Consider the following 25,836-nt stretch of genomic DNA (forward strand, 5'->3'; position numbering starts at 1 on the left):
TTAACCATTTTTTAATCTATGCGCCCCACCCCTAATCTAAATGCAGGGTGCCGGACGCATGGATTTCAACGCGTCTTTTTTTTTTAAGCAAGTATTTAGAGCATGAGGCTCTAATTGGCTTAAAAAAAGGGTGGGCTCAGGGCACAGAGTACTGTGCCCTGAGCCCACCCACTTGTGTGACAATAGTGAATTAATATTCACTATTGTCTTCCTGCTTCTCCTCCCGGGCCAATCAGGAAGCGGGTCCTGACATTCGATTGGCCAGGGAGTCTCAGGACCCAGTTGATTTTCGGCCAGGAGGAGAAGCAATAGCCCCGAAGCGAGGAGCGAGATCCCTGTCATCTGCCTCCTAAAGGTAAGAAGGCCTCTGTCTGTCCGTCTCCCACAGGGGTGTTGATTGCCACCTTCATGTCCGTCTCCCAAAGGGGGGGTATGTGGTTGGGGGATCACCGTCTTCCCATCCATCTCCCGGAGGGGGGTGCAATGGTTGTTACCGCCCCCCAAAAATATTGAGCACTGCCACTGCTGTACACCCCTTATGGATTAACACAGGTTTTACATTTCTCATATGGACCTGCTTATTCAGCAATAACTTTGTCATTAAATATGGCAACCAAGTAATACATTGTTATTTGTATATTCTTTCTAGGATAAACTATGCCTTCTTTTCACAATATTGCCTTGCATGTCTTAGTTTTTTGCCTATGAATCACCTAAAAACAAACAAAACTAAAAAAAAAAACAAAAAAACAAACAAACACTTTTTCTACTTTGATCAGTGCTTCTAGTGTTTTTATAGATAAAAGTATTGTCACAGTCTAGCCTGCAGATTTCTGTTTGTGAAACTCTTCCCGCCTTGCTGCATGGTTCTGCTAGATCCGTGCCTTCATTTCACATGTGGTGTTTGGCTTCTCTGTTCACCTTTGATTGTCACCTGCTCCACTGTGGGTTTATATACTTTTCCCTTCTATTACTTCCTGGGTCACCTCCCTGTTTGCCTCCCTATATTTACACGTGCTCAGTGCAGTGCTCCTTACTTGAGCGACTTCACAGTTCTCTGAGCTCCCGGTCACTTGTGAATCCTGTAACTGACTAGCCGTGTACTGACCCCGGCTTTGTTAACATCTATGCTTATTCACGACTGGCCCTGATCTCAGCTTGTCTTCTGGATTTCCTGTCGTCTCCTGCCGTTGTACTCTGCACATGCATTTGGTCTCTGCATCCTCAGCTGGGCATACCTGGGGACCGCGACCTGGTTTCAGCTTGCTGCAAGTCCATCCCCACCATCAGGGGCTCTGGTGAAGAAGCAGGTTGGGGCTTAGACTCCACGCACTGGGGAACCCCCGAGTTGGCAATCTACAAGGGCTCTCTATCACAGACTCTTGACAAGTATACTTTTTATTCTTTTATTTGTCCAGTTTAAAGCGGTAGTAAACTCTTTTCTGCAACTTTTACTTACAGGTAAGTTTTTATAATCAAGCTTACCTGTAGGTAAAATGAATATCTCCTAAATGTGCACTACAAACCCAGAAGGAAGACTGGGTGAAGATGAAAGATTGCTATAGCTGACATCATATGCAGATTGAAGCTAATCCCTTTGATCTGTACATGAATGAATGAATGAATGAATGAATGAATGAATGAATGAATGAATGATTTGTAGAGCACTGCAAATGCGAACTGAATCGCCTCAAGGCCTCAAGGTAAACTCCACTTTTGAACTTGTACCTACAGGTAAGCCTATAATAAGGCTTACCTGGAGCCCAGGAACCCGGAACGAAGACCGGGTGAAGATTGCAGCACCGGAGATCCGTTACAGGTAAGGTGTGGTGCATACTAGTACATTATGAAATAACCCTGCAGAGGGGCCCACTTTATTTTTATTTTAATGGTGGTTTACTACTGCTTTAAGGAAACAATGTTACTTTTACATTTATGGTTATAACATGACATGTGGAAAATGTCAAGGAGCATGAATACTTTTTCAAGGCACTGTGTATTTCACATCTAAAAAGTATAAACACTGGGAAGCAGTGGTGGCTGGTGCTCAATATTTTTTTTTGGGGGGGGTCGGCAAACCAATGCCACCCGCCCATGGGAGATGGACAAGAAGGCAGAGATCAACCCTCCGTGTGGGAGATGAATGGGAAGGCGTTGATCCCCCCCATGGGAGATGGACAAGAAGGCGGAGATCACCCCCCTGAGCACGGGAGATAAACGGGAAGGCAGTGATCCCCCCCCCATGGGAGATGGACAAGAAGGTGGAGATCACCCCTCTGAGCACGGGAGATGAACGGAAAGACGGTGATCAGAGGCCTCCTTACCTTAGGAGGCAGATGACAAGGATCTGGGGTAGGGCTGCTGTGCTTCGCTTCAGCTACTCCTCGCTCCTGGGCCTTATGATCTAATCATGTGCTTCGAAAAAAGACCCTATTGAAATCTATGCGTCCAGTGCCCTGCATGTAGATTGGGGCGGGGCACATAGATTAGGGGGTGGCTCCCCGTATGGATGGGCCGCCACTGGTCAAAAGGTCTATTTTTACACAGCAACACCAGGCTATCATTTTGATAGCTCAGGAATAGATAACAGATGCAAAGAGGGGATTGGCAGTGGGCAGTGTTGCCAAACGTCAGTATTTTTACTGTAAAAGTCAGTAAAAGACAGGCACTTTTCGCCTGACAGTAAATGCCAGCAACAGGAAAAGGTTGGTTGCCAGTAAAAAATATGGGGACCATTCGAGTGCCTGTGTTTAGGGGGCACTGCTGTGTCGTGTGATGTCATGGTGCAAGGGAACAGAGTGGCGCAGCCAAAGTCTCGTGTGTGGGTCTGCGGGATGGGAGCAAGGCAGGCTGGTAGTGGGACTGTTTGGACTGGAGTGGGCTGAAGGGACTATCTGGGATGGAAAGAGACTGCTACTATGACTCGGGGGGGGGGGGGGGTGTCGGTGATCTGTGCTGCTGCACACTGCTATCAGTGTCACTGTGAGAGTTGATTTCATGTGCGCCCATTCTAATTTCTTGCCTTTCTGAGTACTGTCCCTGAGCTACTTTACTTACTGTATCCAAAATAAAATAAATATGTTTTTTGCCTTAATATCTACCATATATCACATTGCTAATCTCATTGTGTACTTGTTTGTAGCCTAAATACTAAAATGTGCACTTAAAACTGTAATTTTGTAAATTTTGGAAAGGCCAGTAAAAACTTGGCTGTGCCAGTAAATTTTGGGTGTTGTATCAGTAAATTTCAATCTGGTAGGTTGGCAACACTGGCAGTGGGGCAGATAGACAGGGCATATTACACAGGCCTTGTATGCTTCAATTATATTTTTTTACTATACATGCCCAATGTTCAACAAATGGATAACAATTAGCACCTCAGCGGATACAACTAAATTCAACTAAAATCAAGATATAAGAGTGACACAATTTATATTGTGTACCAGAAGCCTGTGGCTTTCAGCTAATCCTTTTCAGGATACAGTGTGTGGCTGTCCACAGTGATAGCAGGAGCTGCTTCAGTTCAAAAATCGTATTTGTCTAAGACAAAATAAAGCTGCATTTGCAATTAGCCAAAGCAATGCAAACCAGGACCTTTAAAATAAGAGTCTCTTAAAGCCCACTGAAGTAATTGCTGTCACTTCCCCCCACTTTGGGGAGGAATATACTGTATACAATCTGCAATGCTTGCATTCATAAGTAGCTCTTCAATGCTCATGACAGAGCTGATTTTCAGGGGTGCATCAGCAAATAAATGAATACAAAAAAAGTTTTTTTATTTCATTATGCTATATCTGTTTGATAAAAATACAAAGCAATAGAATTTGTTTTGGTAAACCTTTGCTTTAGGTATTTAACCCTTCATACTTCTGTTTGGGAGTATCTAGTGCTAATATTGTGTGTATCTTTGCAGTGCTCATGTGACTTCCAGTATAATTAAATAATTCATTAACTATAAATGTATATTGCAATAAAACAAAAATATATAGCAATAATAATTTTTATAGTGCCAAAATCTTCTGCAGCCCTTGCTCTAGACCAGATTTCAAATTAAAATTTCAACAAACGCATGCAATTCAAACCCCCCCCCCAAAAAAAAAAAAAAAAAGATGGAAGCAGGAGCTTAGAATTGCAATGTGACAGTGAGTAAAACCACATGATGGCAATAAATAATGCAAGAGCACAATTTCACACTAACCAATGGATTTATACAGAAAGTCTGATCATTCCTCTGTGTAGCTCAAAGTGGGGTGATTGTAGGCATAAACTGCAAGGATTTTAGAGCTCAGTAATGCTACTGTTATCAGCTATGACTAGTTACTAACTGGAAAAACATTTTTCCGATTGAGTAAGCAACCTAAGATGCATGGAGTAATAATGCACAGTTAATCACTACCATATACTACTTGTGTATCTTACACCTCAGAAATCCATTTGTTCCCTCAAATGCTACTCTTAGGGGCCTATGTATAAAAAAAATTCCCTTGTGAATGTCTCATAAGTAGCGCTAAAGTTATGAAAAATATCTGTAATATTTGAAATATGTGAGAAGTGTTAGTTTCTATTGCCTTTTACAGTGCAAAGTTAATATTTTCCAACATTTAATCTTAAGAGAAAAAAAGTCTTAAAAATATTTGACCAGAAGAGTTAAAGAACATTTTAAGAACACAAAATAACCTAACTGTGCACTGCAGAAAAAAATTAAATTTTTCAACTGAGACACAGCTGTAGAAAAATTCTGTTTGGCACCTTTACAGTGCTGAAGCACCAGAATGGGACAGGGGAGGCTTCAGGAGCTGATAATGGAGGAAGACCAGTAGCAATAACAGGGGATGGTTATGGTGGCAGGCTAACAGTGGTGGCATGAGCTGGTAATGGTAGCAGGCCAGTAGTGGTGGCAGGAGCTTTAATTCTGGAAGGCCAGCAGTGGTGGGGGGACCTTATAATGGCAGGCCAGCAGCAGTGGCAGGACTTTATAATAGTGGCAGGTCAACGGAGGTGACAGAAGCTAATAATGGGGGCAGGCCGGTGCTGCTAGTAGGAACTGGTAATTGTGGCAGATCAGCAGTGGCGGCCGGAGATGTTAACGGTGGCAAGCCAGCAATGTTGGCAGGACCTGGTAATGGTGACAGCGACAGGAGAAGGTAATGGTGGCAGGCCAGTGGTAGCGGCAGGAGCTGGTTATGGTAGTAGGCCAACAGAGGTGACAAAAGCTGGTAATAGTGGCAGACCAGCAGTAGTGGCAGGAGATGCTAGTGGTAATGATGATGGGCCAGCTGTGGTGGCAGGGGATGGTAATTACAGGAGCTGGTTAATGGTGGGAAGCCAGTGTAAGGTAAAATAACATTTTTGGGCCAGATTACAAGCAAACATTTAGTCATTAGGTGAAAGGGTTTTTTAATCATTATTGATCCAGGTCTCATTTGTTTTTATGAAACTAAGCCATTTAACTAAGTTAGGGGACAGGAAGATTCATCACTGTGTCACAGAGCCACCTCACCGCTGCATTGAATGCCCCCATTCTCCCCCCAACAGCACATTGACTGTAGGACAGACCAATGGCTTCATCATGTACTGTACAAGATCCAGTCAATGCATCAGCTGGAGACCCAAAAGCCCATGGGGTTCTTGGTTCCAAGGGTGTCCATATCTGCTCTTGTTCCTAGGTAATCTGGAATCATATGGTTTATGCATTGCCTTTGATGGCTGCCAACAGCCAGGTCTGTCTGATGTGTTCTGATGTATTCTGAGGTATTGCTGAGGCAGGGACTGCCACCACTGCTCCTCCTATAAGCAATTGGAGTAATGGAGACAAATTCATCATACAAGAAGATCCTGCCACTCTCTGTGAAGGCGGCCCAGGGGTTCTTCTGCAGCACCTCTTTCAAAAGATGCACTTTTTGCTCCATCTGATATGGCAGAATGAGATTTGTCATTTTACCCCTGTATCAAGGATCCAAAAGCATTGCCAAGGAGTAATGTTTCCTCTCCTTCTTGGCCTGAATGAATCATGAGGTCCTTGAGCAGGCATTACAGAATGAAAAAGCCCATTTTTCAAAAACTGCATGCTACAGGGGGCCCAGGGTCCTCAGTATGATTAAGGGCAACGGTGTCTTCAACAATCTCCCAATGGTTTAGGAAGTGTGAAACACATTCCTGAACAATTGTCTGATTTCCTCCTCCTCACCACCAGAACCCCAACTGTTCTCCTTGTACTCCTTTACTTAATGCTGTCTCTTCCTCACAAAGATGAAAGTAGTAGATGAAGTGTGTGCTCCAGTAGTGTGTGCTCCAGCAGGAACATCAGAGGGATCATGTCCCTGATCCCTCCCTCATCGTGGCTAATCATTCTGATCACCACTGCCCAGCAAACCTACTGTTGCCAGTAGGTTTGCTGGGCATGGGTAGTGATTGGAGGACATTTTTTTTCTTCCACTCCAGCAAATGGAAAAGAGATACATGCCTGGTTAAGGATCATGCTGGAGACAACGGAGTGGGTTAGGAGACTTATAATAAAATGTAAGGCTATGCATGGCCCTACTCCCCCCTGCTGAGCCTTATTACAGTTCAATATGTTGTAAATTAAGCCTCTCAAACACCATGTCAGAATTCCATTCCTACCAATTGACACTGCTGATGTTGCAGTGGATGCTGATGGAGAATTCTGTTGATTGGGAGGAGAGGCGCAAAGTGAAGAATGAGTAATAGAATGAGTGCGGACACTTGCTGCTGACCGTAGTATTGATGTGCTGCATCCACTGAGCTTTGTGGTTGAACAATGTGTCTCCTCAGGTAATCAGATGACTGGTAGATTTACCACATTTTATGTGCTGCATGCAGAGGTTGCAAACCACTATGGTGCTGTTGGCAGTAGCTTCCACCAAATACAAGGCGTGGGGGGCACTAATTACTTATATTCTTATCCATTTCCAGGGGTTATCATGCTGAAACTTAAACAAACCAAGAGAGAAAAAAAAACAAAAAAACAAGGATTTTATAGATAACATGCAAGAGAGCATAAATCGAACACACCTTTCAAGATAAATTATAAAAATAATATTATTATACTTTATTACAGCCAGTGGCGTTATTTGGGGGTGGCTATTGAGGCTGGACCCCCGAATCTGGTGCCCATAGCCCAGAGTCTAGGGTTGCCACTTTTTCTGCTTGAGTGTGCTAAGATAGCTAGAGAGAAGAGTGTGTGTTCTCCTCCCTCCATCCTGCAGGGGGTGGCAGAGAGCCGACACAGCTCATGTGTCAGCGCGGGACTGCAGGGCAGTGATGCATGGTCAATATCCGATTATTGAGGCTCCATGAGTGATTGTAATTCTTCCCCAAGCATTGTCTGTAGAAGCCCCTTGTGTGTCTGATGCTCCCTGTACTTTGACGCTCACCACCTTCGTATTCTTCTATTTTGATTTCCTGCTTGTTTAACTGTCTGCTGTGTGATGATTCTCACCCTCTCCTCTCATTACTGTTCACCCTGGAAGTGCTGAGCTGCCTCCTGACTCTGACATCTAAAAGCTGTCTCTTTTCATGCAAATTGAACAGTCAGCCCCACTGCAATAATCTTTTACAAGGCTTGTGTAAACACTGTGAACGAAGGGAGGTGTCCGTTGGCAGGCAGAAAAGGTGCACCCTGTATTGTGTGTGTTTATAGCAGGGGTAGATATGGTGATTCTAAAGTCAGCAGAAATCTGAAAATCTCTTGGTGTATGTAATGCACCATCACAAGGGACACAGCAGAGCTAAAATAGCTGAATGCAGAATTCACTAATGTGTGGGATATCTGCAAAATGAAATCACCCTCCACCATGATTGGGAATAGACCAGGGAATAACTGGGTGCTGTGTTCCACCCACATCCTAGTCCTCTGGTCTCCCTGCAGAGTGCTGTGTTTTGCCCACATCCTAATCCTCTGGTCTCCTTGCTGGGTGCTGTGCTCTGCTCAGGTCCTAATCCTCTGGTCTCCTTGCTGGGTGCTGTGTTCTGCCCACATCCTAGTCCTCTGGTTTCCTTGCTGGGCAGAGCACAGCACTCTGCAGGGAGACCAGAGGATTAGGATGTGGGCAGAACACAGCACCCAGCTAAGAGACCAGAGGACTAGGATGTGGACAGAACACAGTACCCAGCAGGGAGACCACAGGACTAGGATGTGGGCAGAACAAAGCACCCAGCAGGGAGACCAGAGGATTAAGATGTGGGCAGAATACAGCACCCAGCAGGGAGACCAGAGAATTAGGATGTGGGCCAGAACACATCACCCAGCAGGGAGACCAGAGTATTAGGATGTGGGCAGAACACAGCACCCAGCAAGGTCACCTGAGGGCTAGGATGAAAGGACACCTGGGGGCACCTGATGTAATGAGGGGGGCTCTAGGGACCCAATCAATCAATAATAACAAAGCACAGGATCCGCACACAGATATGTAACAATATTTATATATACACACACACACACACACACACACACACACACACATATACATACACTCACATACGTATATTATATACATGGGTATGCCTGTCCAAGCATATGACTTTCTTTACTTCGCTGCTATGAGCTCTAGCCCAGATCTTTTGTAGACCTAGCAAAGCCCCTGATTACAGCAATTAAAAAGTCTATATATAATACAATAAAATCATTGTAAATACACCTTATGGTTAAGCACATCCTAGTCCGAACATTGGTCTACGCATTTTGTGCATATACTGCTTCTTCAGGACCGCTTATATGTTAGGACATTAGTACAAAGGAAAAAAGTTCCATGTATAAAAAAAGTAAAAGATATATATGTTTATATCAATACATTATTCAGTATAATAGTTATAGGGTGAAAATATCAACGATAGCTAGAATAAAAGACGCTACATACAGTAGCAACTGACGTTGTTGCTGACACACAAAAGGTAGTGCTAAAAAGGAATATTGGGTATGTGCACTGTGAACACAGAGGGAGTACACAGTAATATATATGTCACACAATGCAATTCCCAGTAATGTATTACTCACAATACAGAACAGAGAACACAGGAGGGTACACACTATGTAGCCCACCACAGTGGAATTCACTGTAATGAAGCACAATACCACATTTTTAAAGTACTGCATATAGCACTGCTTAGCACTGTATAATAGCAACTATTTCTTCCTGCAAACACTATCAGTATCAATCCAGTGCTGTGCCCAAGAGTAGCGTCTCTCTCCCCTCTCCCTCTCTTCTCACAGGGCAGATTGATAGCAGGGGGAGCCTTTGGCTCCTGCTAATCAAATCCTGTGATGATGGAGTGGGAGTCGGGACCAAGCTATGCTGTCTGTGCCTATGGACACAGCCAGCACATCTCAGGATTGAGCTCGCAGGTGTGCCACAATAGGAAGCAGCTTCCTACGGTGGCAGATGGAGAAGAGGTGGAGCCAGGAACACCAGCATGGGAACTCAGAAGAGGGGGGATTGGGGCTGCTCTGCGTGCTCTCCCCATCTACTCAGGTCTCTGCAACAAGCACTGACAACAGGCTGCTAAGAACCCTGACTTTTATAGGGTGGGGCTGGCACATAATAAAACCTTCATTATTGGCCCTTTCAAGCCACCTGATCACAGTTCAGAGGCCAGGAAGTGTATTATTGATAATTGGTTGCTATAGCCATGAAAGGCAATATTAGTTCATTGTTTTCCCAAACTGCAAATAAGTTTGGGTCAAACTCATGTTTGACATTATTCCAAAGCTCATCCCTGGTATATAGATGCAGGGGACAGGTTTTGGATATTGTTGCTAACAGATGTTACTTTTTATGTAGGTTTGCCTGATAATCCTAATTTACTCTTCATTTCATCTGGTTACATGCTGTTAATAATAAAAGCAACACTTCTCAAATGAAACAAAACACTTCAAAGCACATGAAAAGATTGAAGTTAAATTTTGGCTTCATAGGGACTTTTAGGAAAAAAGTGTCTTGGGAAAATTTTTTACTAAAAGAATGTAAAAGAATAAATGACATTTACGCATGCAAATTCTGTCTAATAATCCCCTTTATGGTTCCCTTTTAGGATGAGAAAAATCAAGTTTTAACAACAAATATATGGCTACAAATGGTAAGTGTGTTTGCATACTTCATATGCCTTATGTGTGAGCTACTTCATATGCCTTATGTGTGAGCTTTCCTAATAGCTTTAGCAACTAGAAAATTCATATTATTCTTTGGGTTAGAGCTACTGCAAATATATAAAGATCAACTGCACCAAAAACTGATATTGCAGTTTTGCATGGCTTACTGCAAGGTAAATCACAGCTTTATAGAAATCTTTTGAGCCTCAGGTTTCTCAGTAATTACAAGATCAAGCGATGGTGCCTAATTCCAATGCCAGAGTTACTGTAAAGTAAAATTTACAAACTAATGAGTTTAGGCAGTGGCCTCTTATTTATTACCTTGTGGCAGAGACCAGAGATGTGCAAAAAGTGCCACCAATGGAGTTTTTAAAAGTCATAGCAAGCCGAAACTGGGGATTAGAGGACATAGTTACATAGTTAGTCTGGTTAAAAAAAGTTCATCCGGTTCAACCAATAGAAGGGAAAAAAAAGATAATCCTGTGTACGCAATCCTATACTCACAGTAGATCCAAAGGAAGGCAAAAAAACTCCCTATAAAGCGTAATTCAATTTGATCCAGCATTGGAAAAAAAATGAATTTCTGATCCTCCTGATATTCTTATAGCTTTTTAGTATAACTGAAACAATTCTAAACAAATAACTAATTATATAGTTTGAATCACAATTCAAAACAATGGATAAAAAGGGATGAGCTAAATGTTCTGTATGAACACAGCTGTGGACTGAACTTTGCTAATTTGGATGCTATCTGAACATTAAGCTTTTAGCCCGATCAGCAGGAGCATTCTGTATATAATACTTTTTCTACTGCTACTATATATTATAGCTCTTCTTCCACTGTTAATAAAGCAGTAGGTACTACCTCTTGTCATGCCTTAAGTGACCAGTAACTTTACCCAGCCCCATTCATTTTCTGGCCAGGAATCAGAAACAAAATAAAAAAAGGGGCAAGGATAGTAGCTGACATCATTGCCCAAATATGGCCACATAGCTATCTTATGGCAATGACATTGCCTAAATATAACCATGGGCAGACATGACTGGGTACTCCCTGCCCCCTTGATTATATTTAGCATTGGCGACCAGAGATGTCATTCCCAGTGAGCAGTGGCCAAGTTAGACATTCTTTCACCTAGGGAGACTTACCTCGGCACCCCCCCCCCCCCCCCGAAAAGGAGGGTATCAGTAAGGCAGAGGTTGGTGTCAGTAATGTAGAGGAAGGTGTTAGTAGTTTTTTATTTTTATTGCTTACAATTTTATTAAATTTGTTTTATTTTTTTAGGAACTTTGCTGGGGGGCTTTGGTGAAATATCAGGGATCTAAACAGACCCCTAAAGCCTCACTTTGGAGACTGAGAAAAGGACTGAGGACAGATTCCAGAGTCCCTTTCTCTGCAGCCTCAACTGCATTGGGCAGTGAATGAATGGGAAGTGCTCTGTGCTTAGCAGCTTCATGTTTATTAACTGAAGCATAGTAAACACAATGCTTCAGTTGTAAATGTTAACAGTGAATGATTGGTACCAAGGGGAGCACTGGTGCTCAGTGGGGGGGAGATGGGGCACTGGTGTTCAGTGAGAGGACAAGGGGCTCACTGGTGCTTAGTGAGGGAACAAGAGGGGTATTGTTGCTCAGTGGGGGGACAAGGGGGGCACCAGTGCTCATTGGGGAGAAAAGGGGAACACTGGTGCACTTTGGGGGAACAAAGTGGACACAGTAGGGAAACAAGGGTGGGACTGACGCTCAGTCAGGGGAGATGGGGGGCCCTTGTGCTCAGTGGGGAGACAAGGAGACAAGGGGGCACTGGTGCTCACTGGGGGAACAAGGGGGGCATTGATGCTTAGTGGGGGGACAAAAGGGGGCACTAGTTTTCAGTCACGGGACAGAAGGGGTAGCTGGCGCTCATTTGGGGGACAAGGAGTCACTGATGCTCAGTTGGGGGATATTGGGGCCCTGATGCTTAGTGGGGGGAGATGGGTGGTCCTGGTGCTTAGTGGGGAGGAGATTGGGGGAAACTGCTAGTCAGTGGTCACTGGTGCTCAATGCCTGCTTGATTCATCTGGAATCCTGTAGAAGAATCATCTCCTTTTTCACTGTTCATCTCTTCTCCAAACAGATGCAGTGACAGGCCCTGGCTTAGAGATTACTGCTGTTACTTGGAAACAAAGAGTTTAAAGCAAAAGAAGACTTCCTCTACTCACTTTTCTGCTGGCTCTGGCTGGTGACTGCAGAACCCAGCAGAGAAAGCCAGTGGTGGAAGTCTCTGTGCTGAGACTCTTTGTTTACTTGACAAAATAGAGACACACAAAGTCGCATGTATATGTAAATATTGTCTTTTATTAGAAAATTGATTAAAAACTAATTAAAACCATAGATAGTATTAACCCAAACTAGTGTGTGAACATACACACCCACTGTATACAGGCAGGAAGCCTCCAAAGTATTGACACTGGCACATATGTAATGAAACAAATACAGTCACCAAGGACAAATAATATAGTGGGGGGGGGGCTATCTCTGTGGAGGGTTGCGTTGCCTCACACTAGGTGGACAGTGCTTTTCTCAAGATATTTCGTGTTGACAAATAACACTTCTTCTGGAGCGTAAAGGGTTACTTACAGTGTTAAACCAAGCAAAATGCATGGACCACAAAAGTCAGTGAGGAGCAGAGCTGGCCATACAGAGGAGGCCCTAGGGCAAGGCTACCTTGGTGGATTTGCGCTAGTTATGTTAGGAAGAAGCCGGGATACTGCATGGGAGATTGAGGCTGCACATGATCAGGGATATATATAGAGCTGATGCTTTTTCCTTGGATAATTCCATCATTACACTTTGTACTATGGGGAGATGAAGTTGCTACCCCCAATTAATCCCGGATATCCATATATAAAAACCCTTTGTTGTGTATCCACATTTCTACTTGTAATCATATGAGGGGTCATGCCTGCCACTGGCTCTATTCCTCGACTCTTTTGTGGTCAATGCATTTTGCTTGGTTTAACACTGTAATTAACCCTTAACGCTCCAGAAGAAGCGTTATTTGTCAGCGCAAAACATGTTGAGCACAGCACTGTCTGCCTAGTGTGAGTTCAAGCCCTCCACTATATTTGTCCTTGGTGATTGTATTTGTTTCATTACATATGCACCAGTGTCAATACTTTGGAGGCTCCCTACCTGTATACAGGGGGTGTGTATGCTCACACACTAGTTTGGGCTAATACTATCCAATGGTTTTAATTAGTTTTTAATCCATTTTTTAATCAAAGTCAATATTTACATATACATATGATTTTGTGTGTTCGCTACGGTGCCAAAAAAGTCCCATTTTCTGTGGTCTCTATTTTGTTCTGTATTATTTAGGGATGAGGCATAGTGTATCCCTTTTTATGTCCATGATAGCCATGTCATGGTGACATAATTTATTAACTGTTTCATCTTTGTTTACTTGGCTGAGCTTTCACTGCACTGGCATTCCCAGCATCCCTTCAGGATGTTTTGATATCGCTGTCACTTTTCCTGTCAGTGGCTGCGATCCCCTCAGTGCGGCGCTTGGGGCAGATGCTCCCCCCTGCCCCCCCCTAGTTTCGACTCAGATCGTGAGAGTATTAGACATTTTGGTCACACTCTTCTTTTGGAGAGTTGGAGGATATCGTTCATTGTAATGTTTTCTCTGCATTTATGTTCAGGCATATACACTGTTGCAAATATAACTGTAGTCAGTTGTACTATATAAAAGGAGAGGGATATCGTAAACAAGGAACCCATTGTGAATTAAATATGTGCATGGTTTTCATTACACCTTTTCTCAAATTTAATCAAGGCCTTTGAAAAAGACTTGTGACTTAACCACTTGGTGCCTGACCACAGTACATATTGCGGCAGGGCAGCATGAGCACGTAATCCTGCCTCTGCTGGGTTAGGGGCATGCAGCGCACTGCTCCCGCGACTGCTGTGTTCACTGGACACAGCTGATTGCGGCTCTTGGCACCCTGCCACTTCCAGTGGGCAGGGGATCATGTGACCTCTATGCAATCACATGACTACAATGTCAACAAAGCTGTTATAAATACATTTAATTCTTAACAGCTGTGATACCTATAGTGATGCTGTGATTGGCCCATGGCTATCACATGGTACCTTGTACCATGTGATAGCTGTGGATCAATCACAGCACACAATAGTAAATCACAGTTGTTTTGAACGTAACCCATTCATGACCATTTAAAACATTGCTGTTACTGTGATCATCACTGTCACAGCAATCAAAGTGTAAAAAACTACTCTGATAAAAGTATGTTAAAAAAAAACAGTAATCACAGGCATTGATAGAAAGTTAGCAGGCTGAGAGTAGATGCAATGTGCCAATCTCAAGTCAAGCATCCAGCAAAGATAGGGAGAAAGATGGCTGCCAGCCACGATGGGGAAGCTCCAAGGGGCTCTAGCCGGGAAGTGAAGCCACCAAAAACCCGAAAGTCCCCAACCACTGACACGGAACAAACTGAGGGGACACCAAGTACACTAAGCCAGTTACCAGGACGACATGTTTCAGGGCATGTCAGAGTTCCCTTTCATCACTTTCAGTGGCTGAATAGAGCAACAGGGGAGTGAAGAGGAGGTGAGCATGTGCTTCTGGACCTTAACATCAAAGGCCATTTTAGCAAAATAATTAAACTCTCACCTTGAATGGGATGAGGCGGTGACCATATTTGTATGGCTATATTCTGCTTTTGTCTCAGTTTACCTTCCTGGCAAGAGTCTAGTGTTGCTTTTTTGTTCTCCTGGTCACACAGTGCACAGTTAGCTGATATACGTACTTATAATGAGCCAAAGGCTAAAATCTGACAATTAACCATTTTTCATTTTAGGATTTTCATTTTCACGCCCCTAGCAAGCTTTTTCAAACAGGTTTACAGAAATAAATACAGCAATCAGAGAAATTGTTCTTTTTAAAGCTGCAAATTTATTGGAATACAGAAAAGGAAATGCTCAAATTACATAAATTATGTGAATTACCTTAAATGCCAGTCATTTGCAGCATAATTTCTTGTCAGTTCTAAACCGATAAAGAATTTTAAATCTGTAAGTAGATTTTGAATTATATATTGTATTTCTCCTGGTTTGAATATTAAACCATGCACATGGAAATGTTGTTTATCCCTATTCATGTAGGATGATAACAAAAGTAAAATTAACTGTCAATAAGATTGAAGGTTTTTATTTGTTAATATGACTTCTTTAATCGTACATCACAGGACACAGAGCCATAGTAATTACTATGTGGGTTATAGTCCACCTTCAGGTGCTGGACACTGGCACACCCTAAACAGGAAGTTGCCTCCCTATATAACCCCTCCCATACCGGGAGCATCTCAGTTTTTTCGCCAGTGTCTAAGGTGTTGGTCACGAGTGAAGATGTGTTGTGCTGAGCTCCACTGGAGCAATCCTTGCTGGGGCTAGCTATGTAGCCGGATCCATTCAAAGTGTCTTTAAGGCCAAATTGAACGGTGCCTGGGCCTCGTATCCGAAGAAACGAGGTTTAGCTTCTCTTTTTAGAAAGCTGGACCCCGGGATCCAGTACTTTTGATATTAAGGCCATAAAGTTTTACTGGCGGGGTGCTATTACAGGTCCAGGATTGTGGGTTCCCTGAGGGTCCCTGGTTCCTGAAGGTTTGTTAACGGAACCCACCGTGAAGGGTGAAGATTGGGTCTGTTGGTTTTACCACAGAAAACCCTGCGGCGGGAAAGGTAAGTGGAGTTTTCTAAGGAATTTTTAAATTTTCTTATGAAATGTCCCCTTTAAAGTAAATGTTGTCATGCCTAAGTGTCACTACTGGGGGCTGTATGGAGCATGTACCTTCTCATGCTTTGCTCAGAGATCACGCTGTGTCACAGAAGCAGCAGACTTTTTACCTCCGGCTATCAGGCAGACCTCCGGTAAGTTTGGGGGGTTTTGCTTCCTCTAGACACCCCCACCTGGGCTGAACTATTCCCCTCTTCATGAGGCTGAGTGCTTAGGGATCCAATGGATAAAAAGTTGGAATTCCTATTAAAAAAAACAAACACTTTTTTCTCTGGCAGATTGAGTGTCTCAGCCTGCGCTGACAGTAATTGCTTAATTGTTGAGAGACCAGTTTAAACAGGTGTTCAAGGTTATCCTGCTCAGCAGGCCCAGGATCTGGCAGCTTTATGTTTGCAATAGTTGCTATGAGAGATTCTATCCTTCAGGCATTGCGCCCTTCACTAAGCATCATGCAGAAGCTCCTGGCTAGTCTTCCTTTTGCAGTGAAACAGCTATTTGGGGATGTTTTGGATAATACATCCAAAGAAATTCTAGTGGAAAAAGTACCCATTTGCCATTTAAGAAAAGGAGTAAATGTATTTTCATTTTTTAAAGCTCCTTCTTCTGTGCCAGGGGCATCAGCCTCCAGGCAGTCACGATGGCTTCTGCCGTCAGGTTCAAAAGGTAATCCTCAGGGTTAACCCCAGGGACAAAAGAGGTCTCGGGGGAAGAAATCTACAAGATACTGAAGCCTCCTTATGAGGAGGGGCCCCCACTCGCTCAATAGGGGGAATTCTTCTGCAGTTCTCGAGGATTTGTCAGGAAGAGTGTCAAGACAAATGGGGGACTTCCTCAATAGCTTCAAGGTACAACCTGGAGTTCCAAGAGTTCCCGTCTCCTCATTTTCTCAGATCAAACGTTCCTAAGGATCCAGAGAAAAAGAAAACTTTCTTTCAAGCATTGGACCATCTTTTGGCAAAAAGTGATCATGGTGGCCCCCATGTAAGAGCAGAGGTTGAGGTTTGGTTAAATCCAAAAGGACATTCTGGATCTCAAAAATCTAAATTCAATTCCTGAATATAACCACTCTTTTGGAGTCAATCCAATCAGTTATCTCCATCCTACAAGGAGGAGAACTTCTGGCGTCGATCGATGTCAAAGATGCATAGCTCCATATGCCAATTTCCTCGATCACTAGTAATATCTACTTTTCAAGGTGGAAAATCTTCATTTCCAGTGAGTAGCTCTGATTTCCGGTCTAGCTACTGCACCTTGAGTGTTTACAAAGGTTCTAGCCCCTCTACTAGCCAGATTAAAGGCCCAAGGTATAACGATTATGGCTTACCTGGACGATCTGTTCTTGATAGTCCAGTCAGTAGCCCACTTAGACCAAAGTATGGTCACCACATTCAACTACCTTGAATATAGAGGTCAGTTTCTCAGCCTAGGAGAAATCTTCTTTAAAACCATGAAAAGGGCTAAGATACTTGGGTTTGATCATAGGTACACCCAGAAAAGAATATTCTTGCCCCAGGCAAAGATCAGCGCCATAAAGGAACTGATTTAGGTGGTTGAAGCAAGAGGAATTCTTCTATTCAACTTTGCATGAGGTTGTTGGGAAAGATGGTGGCTTCCTTTGAAGCTGTTCCTTATGCTCAGTTTCATTCAAGACTGCTGCAAAATATTATCCTATCCGCTTGGAACAAAGGGTTCAAGCTCTAGATTCCCAATGTGTCTGACTCCAAAGCCTATGGCCACATCACCCTGAAAGTGCCCGATCTCGTCTGATCCTGGAGGGTAAGCAGGGTCGGGCCTGGTTAGCACCCGGATGGACCACCTGAAAATACCAGGTACTGTACATATACTGAAAATACCAGGTACATAAACCTCAGTTTATGGTTAATATCCAAAAATCTGCAAAGGGGAAAATCCTTCCTTCATTTACCACGGAAGTGGCCCAGATTAGAAATGACCTTGCCAATTATCATTCTAGAAATTCAGGCAGAGCACTTGGTTCTGAGGGCCTGAAAGTTCAGTTTACGGTATTGTCCTGCCAGGATTCAGTCAGACTATGCTACAGCAATGGCCTATATTAATCACCAAGGGGGCACAAGAAGTTGTGTGGCCCAGAGAAAGGTCATATCCTATCTTGGGCAGAAAACAATGTACTTTGCCTATCGGCGGTCTTCATTCTAGGAATAGAAAATTGCCAGGCGGACTATTTGAGTGGCCAGCAGTTGTTCCCGGGAAAATGGTTCCTTCACCCCGATATCTTCCTGTCAATATGTTAAAGATGGGGGATCCCAGACATAGATCTGTTTATGTCCAGGTTCAACAAAGGAATCGACAACTTTGTGTCAAAAACAAAGGATCAGCTAGCATGCGGAACAGATGCCTTGCTATTCCCGTGGAATCAGTTCTAACTGATTTATGCATTCCCTCCTATTCTGCCTGCATCCACGACTTCTTCGCAGGATCAAGCAGGAAGGGAATTCGGTGATTTTTGTGGCCTCCAACGGGGACCAGGAAATCTTGGTATGCAGGGATCGTAAAGATGACAGTAGGGGACCCATGGACCCTACCGCCACGGCCAGACCTTCTTTCGCAAGGTCCAGTATTCCATCCTACTTTACAAACGCTAAATTTAACGGTTTGGCTATTGAGACCCACACTCTGAAGAAATGTGGGGTGTCAGGTTCAGTGGTTTCTATCTTGGTTAATGCATGGGAGCCGGCCTCCATAATGATATATTATGGAGTCTGGGAAGCATACGTCTCCTGGTGTGAAACCAGGGGTTGCACCCCAGGAAATAGGTCAAAGGTAGAATCCTTGACTTTCTGCAGATGGGGTGAGAAATAAAGCTAGCCTTGAGTGCTTTCTAAGAACAGGTCTTGGCCTTATCTGTATTATTTCAACGAGCACTTGCTTCGCTTACTTTGGTTCGTAACTTTATTCAGGGAGTAACAGGGCTTAATCCCCGGTTAATCCCCGGTTAGGTCACCCCTGAACCCTTGGGACTTGAATTTAGTTTGGCGGCATTACAAAACAGCCTTTTTGTGGACCGATACGACATATTCCCTTGGTCTTTTTTTGACAAGGAAACAATTTTTTCTGGTAACCATATCTGCTGCAAGAAGTGTATCAGAATTGGCTGCTTTTTCTTGTAAAGAGCCATATTATTATTGTTCACAAGGATAAGGTAGTATGGCGTCCTCATCCTAACTTTTTACCAAAGGTAGTATCAGGTTTTTATCTAAACCAGGATATTGTTCTATCTTCGTTTTTTCCAGAACCCTGTTCTATGTGTAGCACTAACTCACGGTGGAGCTGCTGGTTTAAAGCGGGCTGTTACCTTTGTTACCTCAATTTCACCAGAACCGGGTCTAGGGTCCCATTGAGTTTAATACCAGACAGTGTAGACACCAGACACTTGAGTATCTTTTTCCAATGCTTTAATAAGAGTAACTGAAGGAAGTAGCAGGAAAGAGGTAAAAGAAGAGTTGCAGGAAAGTTCCAATACCTTTTCTTGATGTAGTATTATAAATTGGAATCTTGTAGATGAATATACTCTCCTTTTAGAGCTGAATCTTTGCCCGCCCGGATAGGTTTCTCTCACTAACCTAGCAACCGGCACGCAGCACGAACAAAAGTCTCTGCCACAGACTTGAATGGAATAAAAACCCGTACGATCCTCTGCCACAGGATGTAATGGTTTACGATGGACAGAAAACACAGCACTAGAACCTTTAAGCCGACCCGGCAGTACTATGCGATAGGATAACTTTAGGATGCGCCCTCCAACTGAGTCACCAGGCCCCTCTCCAGACCAGCACTCTGCATGATCCTTCCATTACGGGTCCTCCCCTGGGATCTTCTCAGTTGTCCAGCTTCTTCCTTTAGGACAGACAGCACAGGACCATTCCCTCGTCGCTGTGGTGGGCCCCAGACAGGCTTCTGGGCCCACCCACACGCTGCATCAACGTGGTCCTCCTGGTCAGAGGACCACGCGGTAGTACTCCTAACACATACCTGTTGGCCAGGAGGGCCAGCAGGTGGAACGAAAAGACCCTAAAACATGGCGTCTGTCCCATAAATACCCTCTCCCAGAATGCAACTCGGAGGACCACCTCCACCGAGTTATCTCCGGGACAGAAGAGCACCCATACGCTTCAGCGCGTTGCTTTTCCAACACCGACCCATGGTAACAACGACACCCACAGGCACAGTGTGAAACTACATGCAACACAGCCAAACTGGAACAGAGGCTAAATCTGACTATGTATAAAACAGATAACCCACCAAATTTACCTAAAAGCGGTAGATGAAAATCTACCAGCGCTACATATGGAAGAAAAATCACTACATTCTCTTGATGTGGTGAGAGCAGTCTACTGCTGAGATTCGAAAAATGGATGTTTTGTTTGTATTGCCTAAAGGTCCTAAAAGAGGACAGGCAGCATGGAAATCTACTATTCTAAATGGATTCGACAAGTAATCGTTCTAGATTATGGTTTAAAGAGGTAGTTTCTACCCTCTCAAATCAAAACGCACTCCTCTAGGGCTGTTAGTGCTTCGAGGGCAGTGCATCACCAAGCCTCCATGGCTCAAATCTGCAAGGCCTCAACTTGGTCATCAATCCATACATTTACCAGATTCTTTCGAGTGGATGTAAAAAGACATGAGGATGTCGCCTTTGGGCGCAATGTACTGCAGGGAGCAGTATAAGTCCTCTGATCTCATGGTGCCCTACTTTTGTTGTGTCTCCCTCCTCTCAGTTGGGACATCCCACATAGTAATTACTATGGCTCTGTGTCCTGTGATGTACGACTAAAGAAAATAGGATTTTTATAACAGCTTACCTGTAAAATCCTTTTCTTTTGAAGTGCATCCTGGGACACAGAGGTCCCGCCCCTCTTTTTAATATACACGTGTATTGCTTTGCTACAAAACTGAGATGCTCCGGGTATGGGAGGGATTATATAGGGAGGCAACTTCCTGTTTAGGGTGTGCCAGTGTCCAGCACCTGAAGGTGGACTATAACCCACATAGCATTTACTATGTCTCTGTGTCCCGTGATGTACTTCAAAAGAAAAGGGTTTTACAGGTAAGCTGTTATAAAAATCCTATTTTTTAATCTGACATATTTTTTGCTTGTCCTTTCATGGTAATTAATGAAAAATATGTTTAGCCTCAGATTTTAGAGTATGTGAAAGGATCAATTAGCATCTCCTTTTTTAGGTCAGAAAAGAAACTGAAGGGTAAACGATTGGCTGCTAAGGGCAATCATTTTTACTTTGCTAAAACCAAAATGTTACAGAAATGGCAGACAATTTATTTATTAAGTCAATCTGCAGTAAATAGGTTAACAATCTATTTATTATGGACACATTGATTTAAAGCTGAATTCCAGGTATAGCAATTTTTACAGTCACATTGGTCCAGCTTGGGCCATTATAAGACTGTACATGTGCCATACCTGTGGGATCCTGGTGGAAGATGGAAATCACTGTAGTAGGTAATGCTATTCTGGGTCTGTACCAAGCAGCTGCTGTGCTGCATTTTGAACACAGGAGGTCTCTTATTTAGAATGCGTGTCATTTAGAGAACACTTTGCATTTTCTCAATGATTGCAAAGCATTCTCTGATTGGATGAGGTGGAGATTGTGAATTTACTGCCCCACTTCTGCATTGTGAACACAAGATGTCGGCCTCTGGGCATGGTTTCCATTCAGAAATTGCTTTTTGCTTTTTCAGTAAATGAACAGCATTCTCTGATTGGATGAGGTGGGGAGGCAAGACAGTGATGTCACAATGCCCATCCTGTTTAATCGCAGAACACTTTGCAAATAATAATAAAATAATATGCAAAGTATTATCTGAACGACTTCAGTATTGTGTGGGCAATCTCTACTGTTCAGTAAGCAACAGGGCAGCCAATGGGCATGGGACCCAGAAGCTAGCAGCGATCGGTGTAGTAGTAGTGCCTACTACAGTAATTTCCAGTTTCCACAAGGATCCCACATGCACAGCACATACATACTTACATTGGTCCAAGCTGAACCAATATAATTATGTGAAAATTGCCATAGCTAAATGCCAGCTTTAGAAATGCTGTTACAAACTGAGATCCCACCACCCCAAACAAGATATGTCTGCTCACCACATAAAATCCACACAGGACACTTGCTCTTGAGAAAACAATTTCATGACCTTCTCCAAGTATAATCAGCTGTAATCTGGGCAATGTACAGAAAGTTCCATTCAGCTCTAAAAGGAACTTTCATGGAAAATTAAGCATCCAGAGAACAAAGTGTGCTGCTAGGCTTAACTTAACTCTGAAAAAGGAGTATGTTCTTCAGTAGCAGAGAACCAAAATGTCTTTTAAAACAGAACATATCCACTCAAACCAGGTAGATCAGCATACACAGAAAAACATCTCAACATTGCTCAAAATAACTTTTTTTTTTACCCTTTGGCTCTCTCTTGTTCACTTAACAAAACCTAACTATTTTTACTGTCCCCTAAAAGATGGTTAATTTTCCTTCTATTAGATACAATTTGTATTGCTATAATCTAAACATGTGTTATCCTCCAATTCCAAGGTAGTAAAATTCCCATTCAAGGATAGAGCACAAGTAAACTGACTTCACTAGTTTCCTAGGACTGAATAGAATTGTGATTCAGCATTGTCACTGTCTCTGTATACTTTATTTATATGTCTCTGTGCATTGAATGCTGTTTGAATTAATTGCTATAAAACTGTGCCTGGAAGCTACAAGGCGATAAAAGTGACCACTTGAAAGTAAAGCATAAAGCTTAATCTCAGCCATCAATGGAATAAAAAAATAAAGTCTATTTGTGAATAAATTATAGTCTGAACCTTAAAGCTGAACTCAGGGTGCAACAATGTTCATTTATATGTTACTCAATGCCACAAAGGAAAAACAAAATACATGCTTTGTGCACCAAATTCTTTTGGGATCATGGATATTACCTTGCAAGGGTCCATTCACACTAGGTGTGATGGGACTGTGTTGGGTGGCTATTCTAGCACAATCCCATTACAAGAAAAGGCAAAATGCCTTATCTTTTGTGTGCCTTGTTCACGCCACTGGGCTTGCAATGCTGTGCGGGCAGAGTGTGGTGAAAAAAAAGTATGGCAGGCCATACTTTTTTTCATTACAGTGCAATGCAAAGTGGTGGATTTGATGGTGAATTGGCAGATTGAACTTTATGTAATGTCACTGTGCGGCACTGCAGCAATCCATTTGGACTGAACCACAAGCCAGCTGCAGTGTTACAACAATAATTTTGCAGAGGTTTAACAAGTGCAAATTTTCAGGAAAAATATACTTTAATTAATTTTAGTGCAAACAGAGTATAATAGATATGTTTTGGTAAAATATAAAAGATGGTGTTATGCTGAATAAAAAGATACCCAACATGTCACGCTTTAAAATTGTGCACACCCGTGGAATGACGACAAACTACAGTACATTAAATTATCCATAGGCTACGCTTTAAAAGCCTTTACAGGTTACCAGTTTAGAGTTACACAGGAAGTCTGGTGCTAGAATCATTGCTCTCACACTGATGTTCGCCCTAATACCTCACATGTGTGAAACCATCACTTTTACATAGGTCCCACACACATATGTGACCGTTGCGTGTGAGCACTTTACAAAAAAATTTTACATTTTGTTTTGTTTACATTTTTGACACTATCTTTACATTTTTTATTGAACTTTATTTCTGTCACAAAGGATGAACATCTCTTGTGATAGCATGGGCCATAACAGGTCCCCTTTATGGAGAGATATGCCAAGTCAAGAGTGGCTCGATCAGATGATCAACTCGGTAACGGCTTGTAAGTCAACAAACCGAAACTGGAAATGTTAAAATCCTTGTCTCTTCCAGATTCGGACATCATATGTGGGGGGGGGGGGGACGGAAGTTCCTTTCACTCTGTCTAGGGCGCTCCTATGCAACAGGTTGCATCAGTACCGGGCTCCCTTCTGCCACCTGTAAAAGTGATCAGGCGGCAGTAAAGCCAATTGAATTACTTTTAAATTGTGGGGAATCGTTGGCTGAACAAAACTGAATCAGAGTCATGACTGTAGTTACAGCCATGACCCAAATATCACCGCTGTCATCCAAGGACAAACAAGTGTGTCCTACAGATGGGAAGCAGTTAAAATTTGATCAAAATATTTTTTTTTCCACAGTATGAATCAATTAGCCTGTCTACTACTCTTAACATAAACATTTTCATGTTGCTCCAGTCTAAATCAGTGGTATCACTCACTTGTTTTGATCTCTTCGTCTTACATTCTTGCCTTTTCCTTGTGGATTAAGGCCCCAATACATGTACTAGGGTTTGGGGGATTAGCCAGTTTTAGACCTAATGGGGGAGCTTTATCAAGCTCCCCCACTCAGAATCTGATTCAGCTGTGCATGGCAGCCAATCAGCTTCAGCTTGTTCAAATAAGCTTTGACAATAAAACATGGAAGCTGATTTGTTTCTCTGCAGAGCTGCACCAGATGTTGCCCTCTCCAGTTTTAGTAAATCTCCCCCAATGTGTCAATAACTGACCCGTGCAAGGCATGAATACTATTTCCCTTCCTACCAGTGGTATATGCCTACCTTTGCTTGTGTAGGTAAAGCTCACATGAGAACCTTTATGTGGATTTCATTGCAAAATACAGTTGATTACTTGGGGAACTGAACAATGGAATATTAGAAAAACAGACACATTGTATATGCCCAAATCTGTGAAAAAGCTGATGATTAAACTAAAGGTCAGTTGGTTCTTATGTGTGGGCACATTTCGAGCTTTCAACCTTTTCCCCCTCACTATTTATTTTTACTTTAAAGTAACATTGTTCAGTTTGTTGAATTAGAAATTACAAAAATTTTTTTTTGAAGGAACAATGCTTTGGACTGCAACAGGCAGTCTGTTAAGTGTAGAGCACCCTCTCATGTAGAGCCATATTACACAAAGCATAAAAACATAAAACATTTCTATGTACATTATCACCGCTTTCTTTTAAAAGCCTTAAAATCATCACCTTATCTTTAAACAATTTAAATATTTTCATATATGTTTTTGCCCCCCCCCCCCCCTTTTTTTTTAAAGAGCTGTAGAAAAGCATGATTTTGATCATTCATGAAAAAGAGCAGTGGAACATTCAGGCGTTTTTAATTGACCATGACCACAATGATACATTTTGGAACAAAGAAAACTGTTTCCGTTCTGTTGCTTGAAAAAGCAATGCAATCAGAGTTATTGTCCTATTTTTCTAAACAATCAGCAGCTCTGCAATTCCATGCTTCATGCAGTATGTAATCTTAAATGCGGGCACACTGGATTTTTGTCCATTTATAAGCTTTTTCCTGCCGCTAGATCATGGCCCCTGACTCGTAAAATATGCTTTCTAATGGTATTTTCAAGGTAGGGAAAGTCCTTGTCTTTCAGTCATTTTATTCCCTGCCAGTTAAGTAATACTGTTTTGAATGACAGTTATACATTTTGTTGGGTGTTATATAATTCCCTAGGGAGTGTGAACAGAAAAGTGCTTTTAATCCATTTTTTTTCTTCTACACTTCAGTATTGGACAGATTACTATTTACAATGGAATGTGTCTGAATACCCTGGAGTGAAAAATGTTCGTTTCCCAGATGGACAAACTTGGAAGCCAGATATCCTTCTATATAACAGGTATGTGTTTAGCTTGAACAATACGCCTTTTTTGCTCATTAGTTTTAGTTGATTTGCAGTGTGCATGTGGCAGTAATAGAATTAGCTGCTATAATTTAAAGTGCTGAGTCACTGTCCAAAAACACAGAAGTGCAGAACAACCTGGGGTTATTACTGAAGCATAACAGATCTGAAAATGAATGTTTATGTGAGTTGGTTTATATTTACAAAGCAGATGGCAGAAATGCAGCTTT

At 42.7% G+C, this 25,836-nt stretch overlaps 1 protein-coding gene across 2 annotated transcripts in view; it reads left to right on the top strand.

The window, feature by feature from the left end:
* CHRNA7 (cholinergic receptor nicotinic alpha 7 subunit) overlaps positions 1–25,836 on the top strand; it is a 365,015-nt gene that overhangs the window by 196,672 nt on the left and 142,507 nt on the right. For both annotated transcript variants that reach the window (XM_073618832.1, XM_073618831.1), the window contains exons 3-4: positions 10,048–10,092; positions 25,494–25,603. In XM_073618832.1, the coding sequence (XP_073474933.1) occupies positions 10,048–10,092; positions 25,494–25,603 (155 nt within the window). The remainder of the gene's footprint in view (positions 1–10,047; positions 10,093–25,493; positions 25,604–25,836) is intronic.

The sequence above is a fragment of the Aquarana catesbeiana genome, linkage group LG03 (genome assembly GCF_042186555.1).
Source record: "Aquarana catesbeiana isolate 2022-GZ linkage group LG03, ASM4218655v1, whole genome shotgun sequence".
NCBI lineage: Eukaryota > Metazoa > Chordata > Amphibia > Anura > Ranidae > Aquarana > Aquarana catesbeiana.